A 20,445-nucleotide genomic window follows, 5' to 3' on the forward strand; every position below is an offset into this window, starting at 1 on the left:
TATTATAAATAGATGTGAAAATACTGATGAAACAATAAAATGGATGACAGCAAGTGAAATGAAGAAATCAAATTAGTGAATGGGCAACGTATGGTAGGTCCCCTGATTTGACAGCTCTCAGGCATACTGAGTGATACTTATGTACATTAGCAGTTGCTGAAATGAAACATTATTCAACTTGAATCTTCTGAAATTCTGTACTTTTGGAATAAAAGCCAGAACTGGCCCTTTGTAAGACAACTGAATGTGTATTTTGATGAAACATACCTTCATCTATGATCTACCTCTTATCAGGCTATCAGTGACAGCAGAGACGTAGCAAGGTTCATGCCTGCACGTTCTCCACCATCAGGACAGAATTTGGCATAAACATTCTGACCTGACGTATAACACAAGAAAGTCTGTATTTCAGTCTTGTTAATTTTGACAAAACATCACTTACCATTCTCAGACATGAACTTTTTCTTTGGAATTGACTACCTAGGCTTCTGAAATTGGAAACCAGACAAAATCTGCAAAAATGGTGAATTTATGGCCTATTGTATACTATAATAAAGAGATTAAACTTAATTCAGGTTAACGGAAGAGGTCTTGGTGCCACCTGGGACATGAGCTATTGTCCTAAAACCAAAAGTAAATGCTCTCTGGCTCCATATATTATTTAATGACACATGACGCAGTTTGATTTAATGCTGTATTAGAGGAAGCATGGGACCACTGCAGTGCAGCTACCTGTAACGTACAATTTTCATAGTTCTGAGATAATGTCCAAAGCAGAGTAGAAAACAGCTCAGACTATGACAAATACTCCTCAAAGTCTTTTGTTCCCAGTTGATGTGATGGGTAGCAAAGATTTGACAGCCAACTTGGCTCCTGCTTATTATGCTGCAAAACTGACTGCTGTGACTTTTACCTAGAATTACTGTACTTACACAAAACAGCAACAAACATTTTATAAATATAAACAAAAAGTAAAAAAAAAACAACCTCCTTCTGCAATGCGTTTATAAGAGACTTTTCAAATTGGAATCAAGAAAATGCAACCAGCAAAAAAAAAAGAGAAAGAATAAGAAATGTCCTTTCTACCTCTTATAGCTAAATGAACTGGTCACAACACACAAGTCACACAAAGAGGGAGAGCATGCAGCTTTTCCATGTGCTCAAAAACAGTGCCTCCTGAGCCTTAGTGCCTTTTGGGAATTGTGGTACAGCTCACCATGTGTCTCAACTGCATCTATGCTGATTCTTTAAACTTTGCATAGGTCTCAAAAAAAACCCCAACAAAACCAAAACCAAACCTACGTTAAGACTAATTTTACAGTAATGGAACCATTGCTCAAACTACATAGCAATGCATTGTACCTCTGTGAGATGCACATTCTGCTACTGAACTTGTATAAATTTTTCAGAATGTGGCTGCATACACATATGAATAAATCTACTTCTTTCCATTGATATTTTTAGCTGCAATTGTGTTTTCAAAGAGGTTGGTTAAGGAAAAACAGTCAAATAATGGATCTGTAAAGTTCCTAGGTATGCATGATGTCTATTATACTGCACTATGATTTTTTTTCAGTGAAACACATAGTTCAGTTTAATAGAGGAAACTGAAATTTGACTAATTTGCACAGGTCTCTATATGCTTTTGGAAATTCTTCCATCTTTATTTTTAGCAGTGCAGTCAGTCATTATAGGTTGTTAAAGGCTGATTAGGTTTGCAGAGTAGTTAAAATGCTAACCATACGAAACAGGGGGAGAGACTACTTCTTTAGGGCTGTGCATGAAGGAGCCTTTTTAATTAACATTTTTATTGAGGTTTTATTAAAGGGCCACATTTTGCTGTTCAAAGACTAAAAATATTTTGATAAATGCATGACTTGAAGGGATGTTATAGGGGAAAAACAGAACAAATCTCAATGGAACAGCATCTTATGTCAGATTTGAATCTAAGGCTATGATTGCACACATTAAAACATGATACAGAAAGCAACTTTACTTCATGTTAGATTTCTATCTGCTTATGCATGCAAACACAAACAAACATCTGCATGTGTACACACATATATTTGTAAAGAGAACTTCTTCAGATTTTATTTTTTTTTAGAATGAAATCAAATATTAACATTCTGTGAGGTTAATGGAAGCAAATCTGAGCACATTTCATTTAATTCTTACCCTTGTCCCTTAACTCTTCAGCATTAATGCTGCTTTCTTTTTCTATCACCATGTTTTGGTCTTCTGAAAGAACGATGGTGCATATTGTCAGCCCCACAATTCAATGCAGTTCTTAAAAAAGTATTCTGGGATACCTTTGTTTCATTTATACTGTTTCTTAAGAAACACAAGGTCTGGAAACCTACCTTAAGATGGGACTGAAAATTGGTAGCTCAATAACCAAGAGCTGGAGTTAAAAACAAAACACCAGGATTAAATCTAGTCAGTCAACAATTTATAAGTAATGCTAAATCCACAGCTATCAAAAACTTAGCCCACTAACTGAGTCAAGTGAGAAGCTGAGGGTATGGGAAAATTCTCCAGGGTGTTAAATTTAAAGTCAAGCAACAGGCATACTGTCTTTCCCATCTTTTATAAACATGGGGCAAGCCCTTCCTCTTGAAGAATGTTCATAATCGAAGGATGAATACTGTCTCTGGCTTTACAGTTTTCTACGGGGCACAGGGATGAGTGAAAAGCTTCTCATCTCCTCACTTCTTATTTCCACAAAGAGATTCCAATGCTAAAGAAAGGCTGTTGAAGATCCCTGAAAGATTCATGGCTCACTAAATATCTTTTTATTGAATGTAGAAAACCTGCACCTTGAATAAATATGTGAAATTCCTTGTAACCTCTACAGACAGTTCATTTCTTGCAGTGCTCCATTCTTTTCCATTTTGTTGTAGTAAGGCAAACGAGTTTTCTCTGTAAATGCCTGTCTCCAGTTAAAAAAGTTTAAGGGTAGTCATTGAATTATTGTTTCATGTTTACTAAGCTAATGGCCCTTTTTTATTATTATTATTTCTTTTTTTTTTTAAAGTCCAGAAATGTTGGAACAAAAAGTCTTTAATATTTTTCAATGTGCACTATTCCAATCTTGATGATTTGATCAATGTACACTCACATTCAAAAACATGAAGCTAGTGGCAAATCAATAGTGGCAAAGCAATTACTTTTTCAAAGTTTAGGTGAATCACTGCTTTTTGTAAACTGGCAAAAATAAGAAAACAAATGGTCAGGCAAACTCAAAAGGAACATATTATTTTGTGTATCTCCATACCACAAATTCTTTTAAGAATAAGAAGCAACAACAATCGCAAATAAACAGTATTTTTAAACAGTTTTAAATTACCAGTTTTCTTTAATAAACTGTTTAATCCATTACACACTAGACTGTAGCATTCAGTAATGTACAAGAACAGAAGAAGGTAAGAAGGCTTATGAACTTCTGTAATTTTTAACCTTGAAGGAAAAGAAAACCCTTTCAGGACTTTCAATGCTAAACGGAATGTTGATTTTACATGGAAGAGAAAAGAGGTATATTTTTTGCTTTGAAGCACTTTCTGGTATCTTCATAGGATGAAAAGTGCTTGAAATTGTATTAGATTGGTAGCATCCTAACTGCAGGTGGTAAAAATTTAAAGCTATGAACAGATAACTTGACTGAAGAACAGGGATATTATTTTTTGTTGTTGTTGGGAATTACAAATGTTCTATGAGAAAAAGATTCAAGTACCTCCTACCTAACTAAGATAAAAAGGAATGCCTAATAAAACACATCTCAAGCTTGAGAAAACGTTATACCTACCAATTTGCCTTTTAATATCTTTGGAAGGGGAGATTTTCAGATTATGGCTGTATCCCAGGGTTTTTTTATTTCTTTCAATGTATCACTGGCTATTGACATAATATACAAATTGGGCTGGTGGGCAAAACCAGAAGATCTTATCTGCAGTGCCCAGATAAAAAAATATATTATTCACATAAATATTTATATAAATACCATTTGTGGGTTTTCAGTTCAGTTTTCAAATCCTGAATGAGAGATGGGAATACATCCTTTTTAAGAATTGAGCTGAAATTTAGGACTGAGAAAATACACATGAAGTTCAGAGAAAACCCACTGGAAGGGCAACTGGCAACTTGGATAGGCCAAGAATCTGTGTCTTTAATATAAAGTTATGAACAATTAAATGTAACAGCTCAATTAAATGTACAATTAAATGTAAAGATATACTTTATCGAAATTTGAGGGTTTATTATTTTCTTTCATTTACTGCCATTATTTCAGAGCAGGCTTGGCTATGAAGTCTGCTTTGGCCTTTCAAGGGAAAGATAAACTCATGGGTGAGATATTCTCCCCTCTAAACTTTAGCAGACATAGAAGATCACAGTAGACTGACTCATCTGTTTTGAGTGCTTCGGTATGAAGAACCAGCCAGGATTTCATTGCTGCCTCTTTTTGTGCATGGAAGGCATGACAAATGATCTGGGGTAGTCAAGATACCATTGCGATTCTCGAGGATTAGACTGGGGGATGTCACCCCCCCGTTTTCCACCGAGCATTTTTCCTTAAATCGCAGGAGTTTTAGTTCAAATTTCCATCCGCATGTCTTGTTTCAGTTTATTTAAAAGGAACAAATATTGGTTACATTTGCTATCCAACCCTTTAAATTTGAGTTAGACAATTTTTTTTGTCTAGGGAACACAATCAACCAGTCAGCTTGCTTCAGGTCTGCTGCTGTCCAAGCATCTTTTTTATTGTAGTAAGCACAGTTTTAGTCAAGGGTCCTATCACTTGGCAGTACTCTTGCTTGCAGAATTCATAACCTTTTTCCCCAGCAGGTACTAATATATGTGCAACCTTCATATGAGACTGCTCACATCTTAATCCTATCCCTTGATACTATGTTAACTTTCTGGTGTAGAAAATATGTTTTCTTTCTGTTTTCAGGCACAGAGAGCATACCATAACTTTGCTTCATAAAATATGCGGATATCTATTTCAAATCGCAAATTACTTTGAATCTATCAAGATATGGCCTATGCACTTTATATACTACTTCTCATTTGGTAATTCAATTTGACAGATGTGACGAGGCTGAGACAAGTCATACAACCATCTGTGGTAACATTTAGAGCTTCCCAAACTTCAGCACATACACCACTCATTCCACCTGAAGAACTTCAAAAAAGCATCTATTTTCCACTTAAAATAGGAAGAGGGGGGAAAAAAAAAATCCCTTCCCAGACATGGGTAACTACCCAGCCATGAATTACTGCTATATGAATCAAGGCCAAGGAGTAAAGGATTAGAGTAATAAGCTAATTTATCCAGTTCCTCACTGAGCTATCATCCTTTTCTTTTGTGGTGTATGAAGTAAAAGGCAGAAGATGAGGCAGCAGTGTTGAAATGAAAGAGTGCATGCATGTCTCTCCTATTTCTCTGTGAGATGTATCTGTGCATTGCGAAGCCCAGTGCAGTAAGTCTTTGAATCGATGGAACAGTACACATACAATAAATCTGGTGGTTCAGGAAGTGCAGGAATAATGGTGCATGTGCTTGGAGACTGCACGGCATGTCTGTTTGACAAGCCCAGGAGAAGTGGGGTGCTGGTGTGCAGCTTTTTGCAGAAAGTTAGGAAGGGCACCCCCATAACAAAGGCTGCATGGCGGTGTCACCAGGCAGCCAGAAATCTTGGAATAGCAAAAGAACAAAAATGTTCATGTTCCGTGTAGAAAATATTATTTGGTGAAGGAAAACACTGCCAGGAAAATCAAATCACATTGGCAACCTACATATTTAGTGCAGAAAATCAGGTATTGCTGCTGCCATAAGTCACCGAGATGGTGGCCACTGCCAGTAATGCTGGGGGTGGTGGCAGTAATTAAAGGAATAACACTGGGAGCCCTGACATTAGGAAAAAAACTATTTACACAAGTAGTAACATAGTCTGCTGTAGTCACAGAAAACTAAAGGTAACAGTCTTGTAATAACTTTTGCAAGGGACAACAAAAAGCCAGCGTGTCATAGAGGAGATGAAACTCAGAGCTACTGATGCAACGGCTATACTAGCTGTCATGACAATAGTGTCTGGGTCTGATGCCTCAGCAAGCAGGTTTGAGAACACCAGTGCCAATTACACAGTTTTTGCTCAAACTTCACAGAGACTTTCAGCTTTATAACAATAGAGAATCCTGTTCTTTTCACATGAGGACAAGTAATAAGAACATATTGATTTGATTTTTAACTCCATCTTCTAAACACAGTTTGTAAACTAAATAAGGAGTTCATGACTTGACCCATCATCATGACCTCAATAGTTTAAACAGCAATTTAATTTTCTCTGTATATGCTTCAGGGATAACAATATGAGAATTACTGTGATGTGCCCATTCACTAAAAAAAAAAATAAAATATCATATTGACAACTATAGATGGGGTGAAAGAGAAGGTCATTGAAACATGAATGGAATTTAACCACAGCCACAGGTTTTTAACAAGATCTGTACCATCACTGGATTTCTGCAAATTAACTTCTAACTTTCTCAAACATTGTCCATGATTTTTTCTTTAGGTTTGAGAAAAAAATGTCACACTTCTTTTACAACACAATAATATGTATTGGAGTACTGAAGGGAGCCAGAAGAGTGATGAAAAGAAAGCAGTTCCATTCCTGCACTCCAGCAACTTATAGATAATGTCTTACTTTCACAGTTACCTGTGCATTTCTTGATGTTGCTGTTTCTTTTTCCATGTGATCCTAACTTGCATCCAAAGTTCTCCTCCCAAAATTCTGCAAACCATACATTTCTTCGATTGTTAGCAAGTGTTCGGCTCCGAAAATATCTATCAAATCCTATATTTAAAGGGAAGTGAAAGAAGCATTAAAATATGATACAGGATAAAATTAGTCATTTAAAGACAACAACAGATTTTGTATAAATATCAGAACAAGAAAAACTTTAAGTACAAACTACTATAATAAGATATTTTATGAGCATAGTAGTATTTAAGCATTAAAAAGGCACTATATTTGTTAACCTGTATTTGCTGTAGAACAAGATCTTTAAATACCTACTGCAGTAAAAAAATCTCTAAAGCTCCAGCAGAATTCTATAATATATAAAAAAAACCCAAACCAAACCAAACCAAAACAACAACAACAACAAAAAAAACCCAACAAAGAAACCCACCATATAGTTAGGGAAACAGCTAAATTTTTAATACACAGATGAACCAAATAGAGAATTAGATACCTACAAGACATTAGACAAACTGTAATCACTACTCAAAAACTGTGACCCAAACAAATTTCATTTCACGGCCATCTAAAATGACTGGGTACCACTCTGTTGAACCAGAACGCTTTCAGGACACTAAAATTCTGCTTCTATTTATATATTTAATGAGCCCAGCTGAGAAACTAAAGATTCCTGCTTAAATCTGATCAGATTCTGCACCAGCCTTACCCCTACAACCCAGCAAACATAAAGAAATCATGACTAACACACACCATCTGGATTAAGCTCTTTACAAATATTTCCATATGGCTAAATTCTCCAAGTAGCATCAATAATGCTGAGTTTTTCTAATCGTTTACCACTTTAGAGTGCTTACCCAGACAGTAAGAGATGTTACTATGTCCAGTACCCTTCCAGGAATAAAGTGATTCAAACCAACAACTGGCACTTCATCCAACAAGTCAGAAACTTTGTTAATATAGGTGGCTTCTTAAAGTAACTTTATGAGAGGAAAGCAGCGCCTAGATTGATCTCCTCCCACAAGAATGAGCTGACTCATTATCATCCATCCAATGCTCTTCTTTTTTGTCCCAAAGAACCACCAGACTAAGGGTAAGAAGCTCTCCCCTACAGATGTTCTCATTATTAGATAATTACATGATTGCCTAATTGCAGATTCAGCATCTTCTCATCTCAACAGAAATATTGAAAGAATATTGGATCAGCCCAACTCAAGTTACTTAGTTGGAAAGTTTCCCCTGATTTCCCTGTAATCAAGCACTACATGATTTATTAATTTATTATTTTTTTTAAGAGAACTCGGGTGCTAGGTCATTGTCAGAAAATGAGAATTCTGTGCCATGTACATTCCTACCATCTATTGATGTTCTTTTGGGCAGGATGGTTACTGCTCCTTCTGCAATCTCCTCCTGTTGCTGAACTGGTGAGATTTTTGACCCCCAGCTATCTGAGCCAATCCAGAGGAAGTGTCCAGACTGATTAGCTTTTTTGGCTGCTTCCAGTATTCGCCTGCAACCAAACAACAAATGACTAATTAAACAAACTACATTTACAAACGATTTGAGAAACCCAAGCATTAATTCTGGCTATGCATAAGTAAGCTCACACTAACCAGTCAATAGTTTTCACAGTCTAAAGCATATTCAACAACAGCTGTAGTGAATTCAAGTTACAGTACTGTACAAGTTAATTTGTTTCATCTTTAGCCATATTTTTCTAGCATCTTTGGTTTCTTTGTTTTCAGTGACTAAATAATAATCTATTGGAGCTGTACTCTTAGGAACTAGGAATCAGTTAGATCTCCACAGAATAAAGGACCAGTACGGTATATAACTGGAACTCAATTTCTTATCATGAGATTTCCAAGAATTTTTACAGGGGACTGAATCTAAAACTCCTACATTGCTCTATTCTGCACCAGGCAGCTGAGCATCTCTGTGATGTGAAACATCTTCAGCACACAAAATTAGGAAACGGGCACCTAATATCATCTTCATTCGCAAACATGATCACTGCTCGAGCATTTGGAGTTTCCAACAAGCGTTTGATGATCTTTTCAAATTCTCCTGGTCTTGGTTCCCGAGGGATTTTGAGTGACTGAGCAATGCAAACACCTCCTGAGAAAAAATTAAAAGGAAAAAAAAGAATTTTTGCACATTAAATATTCACACTTCAGATGATCCATAATTAACCAGGCAGGCTAAGAAAGCAAGGTGCTAATCTGAGATACAGCATCACAGCCAAAAGTTACATTATCTATGAATTTTGAAATATGCACTGTACAAGTTTCCACACACAATACTGCATTAAGGAGTACAACTCATTTACCTATTAATTTAAGGTTTTATATAAAGTTTTAAACACCATCCTGAGCCATCACCAAGCACCACACACTAACAGCTAGACTGAGTTCTACAGACCTACCCCAGTTTATGGCAGCTGAGAATCCAGTCTTGCCACAGGATTGCATTTAACTGTGGGAGCTGCAATTTGATATGGGTTTGTAATGCAGCTTTTTGGTACCAGGTACTATCATACACCTCTGCTTTTTCAACAGTGAGTAGAAGGTTAACAATAAATGCTGTGGTTACAGAATCGAGTAGAGAACTTGAAATGTTCTTTTATGAACGAATACATACAGATCCCTTCTAATTGTTATTATGACAGTCTTAATTAAGTTGTCTTAATTATTTAAAAGGGTTTGGGTTGTCATTGAATATTCTAAATTACTAATCAGCAAACGAACACAAACTCAGAGATGATATTTATATTTCTTCCTGACAGAAGGAGGAAAGTGCTAATTCAAATCTTTATGTTTTACCTGTCCTGCAAAAAGGGACAAATTTTGACAGAAACTCAGTGATTTCTAATGGCTTTCATACACCAGTTCAGGGGAATCTCTGCTTCCCAGTTATGGCATTGGTATCTACGTTTGAGCACACAAGGAGAGAAATTCCTTGAGCTTGTTTCATGGAGCACTGAGTCCAGATTGTTACCAGTTTATGTGATCTTTCCGTGCTTATTTATGGATTTACTTTTTTTTTTTTTTTCTTTAAGAACTATTGCCTGATTTGTACTGCTACATCTAATTCCCACCAATATTTTCTCTTGATTGTTGTTATTCCCAATATAAGAGACTCGTGGTGAATCTAACAATTAATGAAACCAGAATATTAAGGCAATGAGAAAATATTTATTTCTAACAAAAAGACACATGCCACTAAATAAAGACAAAGAAAATGATGATTTTTGCACCTCAGCATCTAAATGCTTCTACACTGAAGACTGCTTTCAGTGTGAGTAAGAATAAGAATGTGTTTTAAAAGAGCTGTTCTATTTTTAATGAATGCTGGTATTTATTTTCTGATGTGTAAGATCATTCAGGGCATATACATGTCTACATATCACAATTAATTGGAGAACCAATCACAGTGAGATGACTATGTTGTATTTGGGGAGGCCTTCCAACTTCCTCAACAGTCTCCCCCTCCCTATCAAAAAGTCAACCTACTGCTTTCCCAAACTACTTCACAAACTAGGTTAATACACACTGTCAGTGGTACAATTTGCACAAAAAGAAGGGTCCAGCCAGTTGCAGCTTGGGATATAAAGCTACCTGACAATGTTACAGAGGTCTCTTGCATTAGCTTACTCAAGGTGAATTTATCTAATCTTTAAGCAAAGCAGACAAACAAAATAAACATACTTATGAAGCCTTTTTTATTTCTTTTACTCAAAGAATGAGTGGGAACGGTTCAAAGTTGCCCCAAGCTTGGCAGTGTTTAAGAGGCATTTGGACCATACCCTTAATAACAACATGCTTTAACTTTTGGTCAGCCCTGTATTGGTCAGGCAGTTGGACTAAATGATCATTGTACGTCCCTTCCAACTGAAATATTCTAGTCTAGTCCATGTAAGGTTTAGAAAATGCTGGGGATCCATTATCGGGTTTTGTTCTGCCTTTGCAGAATCTCATCGACGTCTATAGTTGTCTGCACAGTCAGATCCTAAGTTTGAATCAAGTTTAGACATGGCATAAATGAAGCATGGAATTATCAGCTGCCAATATAAAAGTAACAACTTTCAAATGAAATCGGTCAGTTTTAGTCACAGGCAAACGTATCACCTTTTTTAGCTATGCAGCAATTTCTTAGGATGTTATATTATTATTTTATTAGATTGAGAGATCCATACTACAGTATAGTTTTATCCTGAATTCTTCTCTGCTTTACATGAAAGAAATAATATTTGCAAATCATAAATTTGTCATTTCTAACAAAAATTATTTGTACATATTTTTAACCCTATAGAAATAGTATAAAGAGATAGCATAAATAATTTACTCCTATCTGCTTTAAAATGGAATATAATGCCTTTCTCTGGCAACGCATTTCTTCATATTTTTATGAATAGCCTGGCTCCCCATGACAGAAAGCTAATTTGCCAATAACAACAGATGATACCCTATTCACTGGGTATCTTTGACAATCCAGCAAGGAAAGTATGGACACTGTACTATAAAAAGCTTTAGCTAGTTTTCTAAACTGATATTACACTATCGTGATAGACGCTCGACCTGATAGACGCTGAAAGGTAAAAGAAGTACTTAGCAGACACCTGTAAATTTAACAATCAGCAATTCACTGCTAAAAAATAAAATTGGAAAACAATGCCAAGCTCTCAACAGTCCCCAGAGTCATTCAGGCACAAAAAGTAAAACATGTCCTAAAGATTGTGTAAAGGAATAATTTGTTACCTCATAAATTTTGAGAATGCATTTTTCAACCATCTCTATTCATGCAAGGGCCCTCAGGAAAAAAAAAAAAAAAAAGCAACAACAACAAAAAAAAATCCAGAAACCATTCTTCTCACATAAAACCAAAACTCAAATATTACAAAATGCATATATTTAAAATACATGATATACAGCCATCTGCAATCTGTATGGAACGGATAGCAAGCAATGAAAAACTGCGGTATCTAAAAAAGCTATTTTCTGTCAAAATGGTGTAAAAGCAACACCATTCCATCATTACAGCAGCAAGTTCAATCATGGCCATACTGCACATCTTAGCATCTCTAGATTGAAGAATGTATTAAGTCCTACTAGGAACACAATAAAATACATTCAGCCTTGTTGCTACATTTCTAATGAGTTGTGTAAACTATCTCCAACTCACAAAACACTTTGTGTACATCCTTATCTATGTATTGCATATACAGCTGTTGCTCAAACAAACAACAGAGTATCAATTTTCAGCTAATGATGAAATGCTAGGTCCACAAAGGTACTTACAACACGACGTCTAACCTCTCAGTGCCCTCCTGCCTTTGAAATCTACAGCTTGGACTAAGAGTCCAAACACAGAGAGAGATGAGTGTCTAGGAAAAGGATTCATAGGAGCCAGCAAACTGAGTAAGGAATAACTATTACTCAAAAACAGCTAGCGGAGGTACCAAAAAGGCAGGGTTTAAGGCCTGTAGTTGCAATAATCTTATGAAGGGTGAACAAAAGAGATTTCCCAAAATCAAGAAGAAAGAGAGTTTGAGAACAGATGTCTCACATGTGATACCAATGGATTTACCGTTTGCTGCAGAGATGCCAAAGGGCAGATGGTTCAGACACCTAATGCCCCTGAAGGATTTATCACTGTGAATCATAAGAACAAATAACGTCTACATGTTTCACTCTGCCAGCATTTCTGACTGATTTAGCATGATGACTGCTTGTCCCTGTTGCTGGTTTCTAAAATGTTTGTTATCCTCCATTGTCTGGGGATGTACCTAAAAAAATGCATTGGTCTAAATTTCCCTTGGCTGAAATGATGATTAATCTAACATTTGTATAAGGAAATGAGAGCTAACTATCTTCTTTACTAAAAAGGAAATGTTGTGTTCAAAACCAGTCAATTACAAGGACTTATGAACAGGCTTCACGGAGGGCTGCACCAAGAGATGTTATTAGGACCAGGAAGGGAGTCAGACAGCCTCATTTCAGGTACCTCAGCTAGGAACAGATACCGGTAATTGTACCTATCCCAATTGTACCCATTCTCTAATGCGTGTATGGCACAGGAGGTGAAATTAAGGGTTTGCATCTGTCATACATTTTAAAGACATTAAGGTGACACTGATGAAATGTAGTTCTTCAGCTACTCGGGGGCAGAGGGAGGGCGGGGGGCGGGGGCGGGGAAAGTCTTAGCACCAAACTGTGCTCAGCCTCTTTTGCGTGTTCTCAGATCTGTAAAACTAAGGTGGTATTCAGTCATCCTAGCTTGATCTGAGGAATAAAACAGTTAATACCAACCGCACTGTGTCAGTGATGATAAATACCCATTTATCTTCTTTCTAACAGCTGGGTACCAAATGTGATACAGGGCTCTGTATAACACAGCTTGTGGGAAATAGGTTATCACCAAACAAAAAACTGGTAGATTTTGAAGATACTGTCAGTACACTGGATCTATGACCTTTTCCCTTTCTTTTTGTGCTCTTACAACAATGATTTTATCAATGAGAAAATAACCCCAAAGTTAAATGTATGACCTATATTATTTTGGCAGTTAAATTTATGATGATTTTATAATATATATTCATTTTAGCTCTCATGGGTTCTGAAGTCACAAGATGGCATGCTAATTGTAAATTTATCAAATACTTTAAATATATGGAGGTGGGTGTCAGAAAAAGTGATGTTGAATGCGTATTTGAAAAATAGCAAGCAGACTTGGTAGAAAACTTGAGCTAACAAATTAATTTCCTGAAGCAAAGACTGAAAGCTGAAGCTATAAATAATACAGGGGCCATGTCTTCTCCTACCCCAGCTAGGATCCAGCACTACATTCTAGACCAACTAAGTACCAAGTAACTAGGATGCACAAGAAAGGACACTTGTCTTTGTGTCAAAAAAGCTGAAGATAGTTTTCAGTTCAAGTCTGTTCAGTGTTGGGACCATGATCATACTACTCTGAACCAGTTTAGCCTCTAAGATGTTTTATCTCCCCATGTACATAACTAGCCTTACCATTGTAAAAGGGGAAAGGATCAAGCTATGCTCTTGCTTTGGTAAGCTATTTCTTACAATAAGGAGACATACCTCACCTGACTCAGTATACATCATTGCAAGAAAATTATTTCATGGCAGCTTCATCACAAATCACATTTTTCCTGAAAAAAGCTCATGACAAATAGCCACAGCACATCTGGGACCCCGTCCTATCTGGCAGGACTTTTACAGCTGCCTTCAAGTATATATATATATATATATTTATTTATTTATTTTTATGATGATGATGAAGAATTATATGTGACTGGTCACTAGGCCAAGAAAATTTTAATGCAGGCCTGTGGAAAGTTTCCAGAAGACATTACAGAAATATGTAAAGGCAGATAAGTTCTTATTCCAAGTAGAGGAACAGATGTCAGAGACTCAGAAGAAGCCTCAGTAAGAAACTCTTCTGTGAGGCACACAGGGTGCTGGTGCGGGCAGACACAGCCTCTGTCTGACAGGGGACTGCACACTTCTTGACAGTATCACACGATGCAAGAGAATATGAGGGAAAACAGACAACTGCATTTCTCCTCCTCTTCTAGTCCTTCCCCTGGTTACATTGAAAGTCTAGAAAATCGAGACCTTGTTATATTGAAAGTTTGTTCCAATTGTCAAGAACCTAGTTCAGCATGAAGGTTGTTGGAGGTATCAAAACCAATAAGATGCTCCACACTTAAGTTCTGTTGACAAAAATCAGGATAGCCCTGTGATTTAGTGCATCCATCAAGACATTATTCTTGAGCAGACAGTTCATTATTTGATAAATTTGAACTCCAAGAAATCTGAATGTTAAAGAAAAATGAGGGAAGTGACTGTTCTTCATGGGACTTTCAGTGATGCTAGTAATTGGGAATTTTTAGGAATTGTTAAACAACCAGCTTGCTGCCATCCTCTTGTGTATCCTTAGATGTGCTTAACAATAATTTTATAGAGCATGAGTTAACAGGGAGTGACACCTAGGAAGATATAATTATAAGCTGAAGATCAAATATCTCAAGCAATAATTGTTCAAAACTTAAATGTCTCCTTAATGCCAAGTACTGCAGTTGGGAGGTCTGAATGCAGCCATGCATTCTTTCCAGAGTTACCTTCAATTTACCTCAAGAAACCATACGATCACCAATGTGGCTATACGGACTTCAGGGTAGCATAGCTTTATGAATAAGAACCTGAGCCTTCTACCGGCTCTATTCTCCTGTTGAAGTCCATGTCACGGCACTTTCACTGCTTTTGATGTCCAAATCTAGTTAAAATCTCACTCCAGTACACCTCCTTTGTTGCAGTCACCAACTACACTGCAGTATGGAAATATCCTAAAATCTTGTGGCTTTTCATTTCCTCAGAAGCTCACCAAATAACTCGGAAAACAATTCACTTACTCTTGCAAAGGCACTCAATTCTTCAGCCAATAGTGGCAATACTTTTTGATATAAGGCAATAAAAAGAAAATAATTTAAAAAAATAAATAATGAATACTTCACTCTGAATGCACGAAAGTGGCACTTAGTTAGTATCCAATACACTAAATCATAATGGAGAATGAGAGATTTTGTTATAATCTTTTAACAGATTAAAACATTCTGCATTTTAAGCCCATACCTTGGTGTATTTTTTACTTTATTTAAGTAAAAATGCATTTTCTCTAAATTGCTTATTATTTATGACAAAGATGTTTTTATTTAACAAGCAGGTCAATGGTACTTTTTCACTAACATGTCATCTACAGTCGTGAGCTTTTTCTCTCAAAACTAACAGCTTTTAAGAAATCAAAGTCTCTTTCATTTATTTCAGTGTTTTAGAAAAGGCTTTTTAGCTAGGTTTTTTGTTGGTTCTTCCTTTTATTCATTCTTGTAGGGAAAAAAAAACCCAAAACATTAGAAGATGTTCAGTGAGACCACAAAAGAACACAAAATATTCTAATAAATACAATTCACCTATTCCTTTTAAACCTGGTAGGGTTTTTGCATTCCTGTATGTATTTGCAGGCACACAGCCATGCGTATTTCACAAACATATGTGCTCCCACAGATACTTACATCATGAGCAAAACAGATGTTCATTCTAAAAAAAAAAAGGAAGAAAGAAAAAAAGCAGCTCTGGCTCCATATGAGACCACTGGCTATCGACTTCAGCCATCAGAGTCTGTCTTTAAGGTGTCACAAAGCAAGAAAGATCAATTATTTTATACTTCCATTTTAAATAGTAGGGGATTTTTTTTTCTTTTTATATTTTCCCCCCAGAAGAATCAGTTCTGAATGTACCACTACAGATTCCATTGACATCACCATCTGATGGAAAATAACTGCAAGGGACATTCTCACCATCACCAAATTACTGATTTTTTTTTTTTTTTCCCCAGGATTAAAAGAAAACACAAAACAAACAAACAAACAAAACCAAAACCAAACCAAACCAAAAAAAAAAACCAAACCCACAAAAAATCCACATTTTTCATCCTCTCACCTTTCAGTGCTATTTGTGTAAATGAAAGCCAACATCCAAAGTCTTTGAAGTGAGAGGCTAAAAGAAAAATTCTGTAGTAGAGATGTTTATGAATGGGTAACAACACAAACCCAGGAAAAAAAAGCCCTGAAAGGAATGAATTCTGGAAGGATGTGAGAAAGGAATTTTCCTCTCCACAGTGAATCACTGTGTAACTACTTCATAAAGGACACGGGATGCTCAGTTAAACTTCAAAACAGTCTGTGGCCGAAAGAATGTAATTGAAATTGGTCTCCACTTACATTTACTGGTCAGCTATTGCAATGCTTTCACAGCTATGTCCTTTTTCATCATCACAGTGGGTATGAGTATCTCCCTCTGGGGGAACATGGTTCTTCCTACTTGCAGATTTAGAACTTGCAGAGGTATAATATGAAAAAAGAAATATACTGTTATTTTCTGTTTTCTGTCTACATGCCAGGTACATCCTTCTTGAGGAAAGGAGCCGCCTTATTTTTGTTTGTTTTCTAAAGGCTGGGAAAATTTAGGTTATGAAAAGAAATTTAATAAATGTCTAAATTCTAAAAGATTTCCAATTTTGTTTTTTTAAAGTAATATCAGTACTGATTCATAACAAAGTAACAGTGTGAACACAAAACCTGGACTGTTGTTACCTAATGAGTTTTTCTCTGAAAATTAGCTTGAATATGGTCCTTATTCTTTCCTCCATTTCTCTAAAATTCTCAGTACCAATGGGTCTGAGTAGCATTTGGATTTGGTGTTTTAGGGAGTTTAAATGCAAATGAATGCTTCAAAAAATTCTAGAGGTGGGTCAGGCATAAATATTGCCAGTTTACCTCCAAGTACAGTCAGTGAACGGTCCCAAGTCACAATCCCTGATGGGTGTATTCAACATCATGAAGATGACACAGGAGCTTATAAAATTCCTTGCAACTATGTTTAGGCACGAAAAGGAACCCCACCACAAGAAGGGCTGGATTTTGTAAAAACAGTTATTTCTAAATAAATATAAACTTTCCTCTTTCAGGATATTTGTTCCCTACAGAGATCTTTGATTTAACATTTTTTTATTCCACTCCCCACCCTGTTTATTTTAAGCATTTTATCAGTGCTATGAAAGACTGTTTTCAGTTAAATTGTCCTGGATTGCCTGGTTTTAATGGTAGGCTGGTGTCCTAATTTTCCCTTGCATGCTTCTTACTGCTGTCATGGTGTTCAGAGATGGCTTTCAGTCACCTCCTTTGCACTTAAATGCTGTACACAGGTGGCAGAACCTGACTTTTAATCATGCCTTCTAAGAAAAATAACAGCAGTGATTAATGTTCTCATTCTGAAACTTTTTGGTCTGCTTTTGTAAGTGAGGACATTCTTCTTTGTGGTCATAAAATGGCCACAGATTTCTTGTATTCACTGGATTATTTTTTTAAAAAAACTTAATCCCCTCTGGTTTTTGCTATTTTCCAGATGGTTGGTGGTAAAAGCAATTATTTCCATCTTTCTTTATGCATTCCTTTAACCAAACAGTCTAGTATCTCGTATCAGTATTCTTAAAATTAGGCATACGTTGTTTAGCTAAGGTTGTCTCTAGTCACCAAATATTTATTTTCTCAGAATTTGAACTACCAAAAGAGTTTGCATGTAAAGACTCACTTTACTGAGTTGTCTGAGTTTACTGATGCTTGAGCTTTAATATGACACTCAAAAGATAGTCTCAGATTTGAGGTAAAACAAAACAACAGTCAACTAATTTTTGTCTGAAACTGGGAAGAGAATTTTGTGGGTTTCTCTACATGAAATTATAAGCCCAAATCTGTAAAGAAAATCAAGAAGGGATCACTTCTGACAGGGAACCTTGTAGGTAAATCTAAACCCCAGGAAGCAACATAGATTCACAGTCTCCTACAACAAATTCTTGCACACGGATGTAATGGATTTTACTGCCTAAACTCTCCACATAGCATGCCTGAACTAAAGTTAAGCTCACAGTAACATTGCTCAAGTGTTGACTTGCAACCTGGTGCTCAAAGAGCCCAGTCTGATTTCATGGAAGTCGCCATAAGGAGCCATGCTGACTTCAGCCATGCAGCAGCAAGCTAAAGTTCTCTTCCAAGTCACGATTATCTTACGGAGGTGACATCATTGTCTACAAAACAGAGCTCTGTTCATGGATTAAACTAAAAGACAAAAGATTTTCAGGCTCAAAGACACAATTGTCATTATCTAACTTGGCCTCTTCCACACTTATGGTTGACCAGAATATTTTTCAAAGACATAAGTTAGCTTTTGGAAAGGCAGTTTCATTAAAATTGGAATATTTTGCATTTGTTTGACAAATTTTTAAAGAATGACAAGACATAGAGCTTTATTTTTTTCCTTTTATCTTAGCAATATTAAAACATTAAGATAAAATGTGGGGGGTTTATTTCAAAAGTATAATTTTGAGAGGGTTTTTTTGCTTTTTTTATTCAGGACAAGATGACACAAGCATTACTGAGACAAAAAAGTTAAACATTTGAGAAAGAAATGTTTCATTTTCACTACAGAAAAATTCAGTATGTGTTTTATTTTTTTTTATATGACAATTTCTGATGAAATAGAAATATAATTTCTGAGTGTTTCCATGTGTAGGGGGTCAAAGGATGTTACCCTATAATGTCTGAAACCAGCTAATTTCCATCTGAGATGAAGTATATATAGCTAAAACCCCCAAACATTTCAAGGTATGAAGGGTGTATCATACCTCTGCAGAAGTTTCTCCACTTATTTCTAATTCTTATTACTAAAAAAAAAAATAAAATGTTTCTTTTCATCAGTTTAATGCTTCTAACTTCTTTTTACAACTGGCTCTGATTCCACCTTTTTTTATCAAAAATGGTCATCCATCTCCCTCATTCTTCCAAACACAACTTGTACATTATTAGGTTATGTGATTAAGTTATAAGTTAAGTAACCTTTTCTTATGCAAATTAGGAAGGTTGAGTTTATTTAATTATGTACCCAGACTGCAAGTTACATTTGCAAAACTAATATATCTGTTTTGATGTTGGTACCTAACTACATAGATCTGACTTTAAAGTATTTTGAGAACTGGACGCTTGAGTAAGAACACCATTAGGATCTAAAATTATTAATGAACTTTATGTGCTGTCTTCTTACCATTGAGGGTTATAAAATAAGAAGATAATAAAGCTAAGTCTTATATATTGCTTCAGCTCTTTATGTTTCTTATACCAGTTGCAGATATAGTGATATTAAGAATCAGCCATACTTCTTTTATAACACAGCAATAAAATAAAGGAATGAGTTAGTGAGTAAGCAAGAATCACTCCATACCCTTCCACATAAATAAAACTACAGAAGCCTACCTTAATTCTAAAATGTAACTCACGTAAAGGTGGCTGCACAGCTACTGTAGCTTTAAGAAAGTTGGTGGCACCGTGTTGTGAGATTTGGATCAGAGAACAAAGTCAAAGGAACCTGATGTCTCTGTGTGTTTAAATCCAAGTGGTAAAATATCTCTTGAGAAGAAGTTTAGGAGTGAGTGCATAATTAGTCTTTTCTTGAAGCATGCTGCAATGAGGATTAGCTTAATTCATAAAGCCCTAGAGAAAAAAAAGGCATCGGGTCAAAAGTGACTAAACAGGAGACATGCTTAGAGGGCTGCAATGGGCATGAGAACTTAGAGCTAATGAAAGAAGCAGGGAAGCGTACAGAAAACCTACGCCTGCAATAGAAGAGAGCTTGCAAATTGAACACGTTAGTCTGTTTTAAGGCATGTAACAACAATGTAAAAATGATGGGACACGGGTAAAAACACTGAAATAGTTTTGATTCTGAAGTATAGAAATGAGTAAAAGGTATTTATATGTTCTTGGATGACAGGTACCATCTATGTACATAGAAAATAAATTGCAGAAATACAGCAATGTTTACCTTCAAGGACACAAATATCAGATTAATCTTCTGAATAAATCCTGTCTTGTAAATGATACAGCAGGCATATAACTCTACTACATATTCTCAGTCTTCCTTCAGGAAAGAATAAAGCCCTTCATAAGAATACAGGTAGCAACTCTGCAAGTTGAATCACTGAAAAAATTTTAGATTCAGACTAAGGATTCTTAATAGGAGGTCTAGTAAGTGATCTGATTCAGACCCATTCCCACTATTTC

General features: G+C 36.0%; 1 protein-coding gene across 11 annotated transcripts in view; it reads right to left on the minus strand.

Annotated features, from left to right (window-relative positions):
• GRM8 (glutamate metabotropic receptor 8) overlaps positions 1–20,445 on the minus strand; it is a 394,972-nt gene that overhangs the window by 207,042 nt on the left and 167,485 nt on the right. For all 11 annotated transcript variants that reach the window (XM_080393919.1, XM_080393910.1, XM_080393920.1 and 8 more), the window contains 3 exons: positions 8,741–8,876; positions 8,114–8,268; positions 6,717–6,854 (listed from right to left, as the gene is read on the minus strand). In XM_080393919.1, the coding sequence (XP_080250045.1) occupies positions 6,717–6,854; positions 8,114–8,268; positions 8,741–8,876 (429 nt within the window). The remainder of the gene's footprint in view (positions 1–6,716; positions 6,855–8,113; positions 8,269–8,740; positions 8,877–20,445) is intronic.

This window comes from Falco punctatus (assembly GCF_963210335.1).
Source record: "Falco punctatus genome assembly, chromosome: 6".
NCBI lineage: Eukaryota > Metazoa > Chordata > Aves > Falconiformes > Falconidae > Falco > Falco punctatus.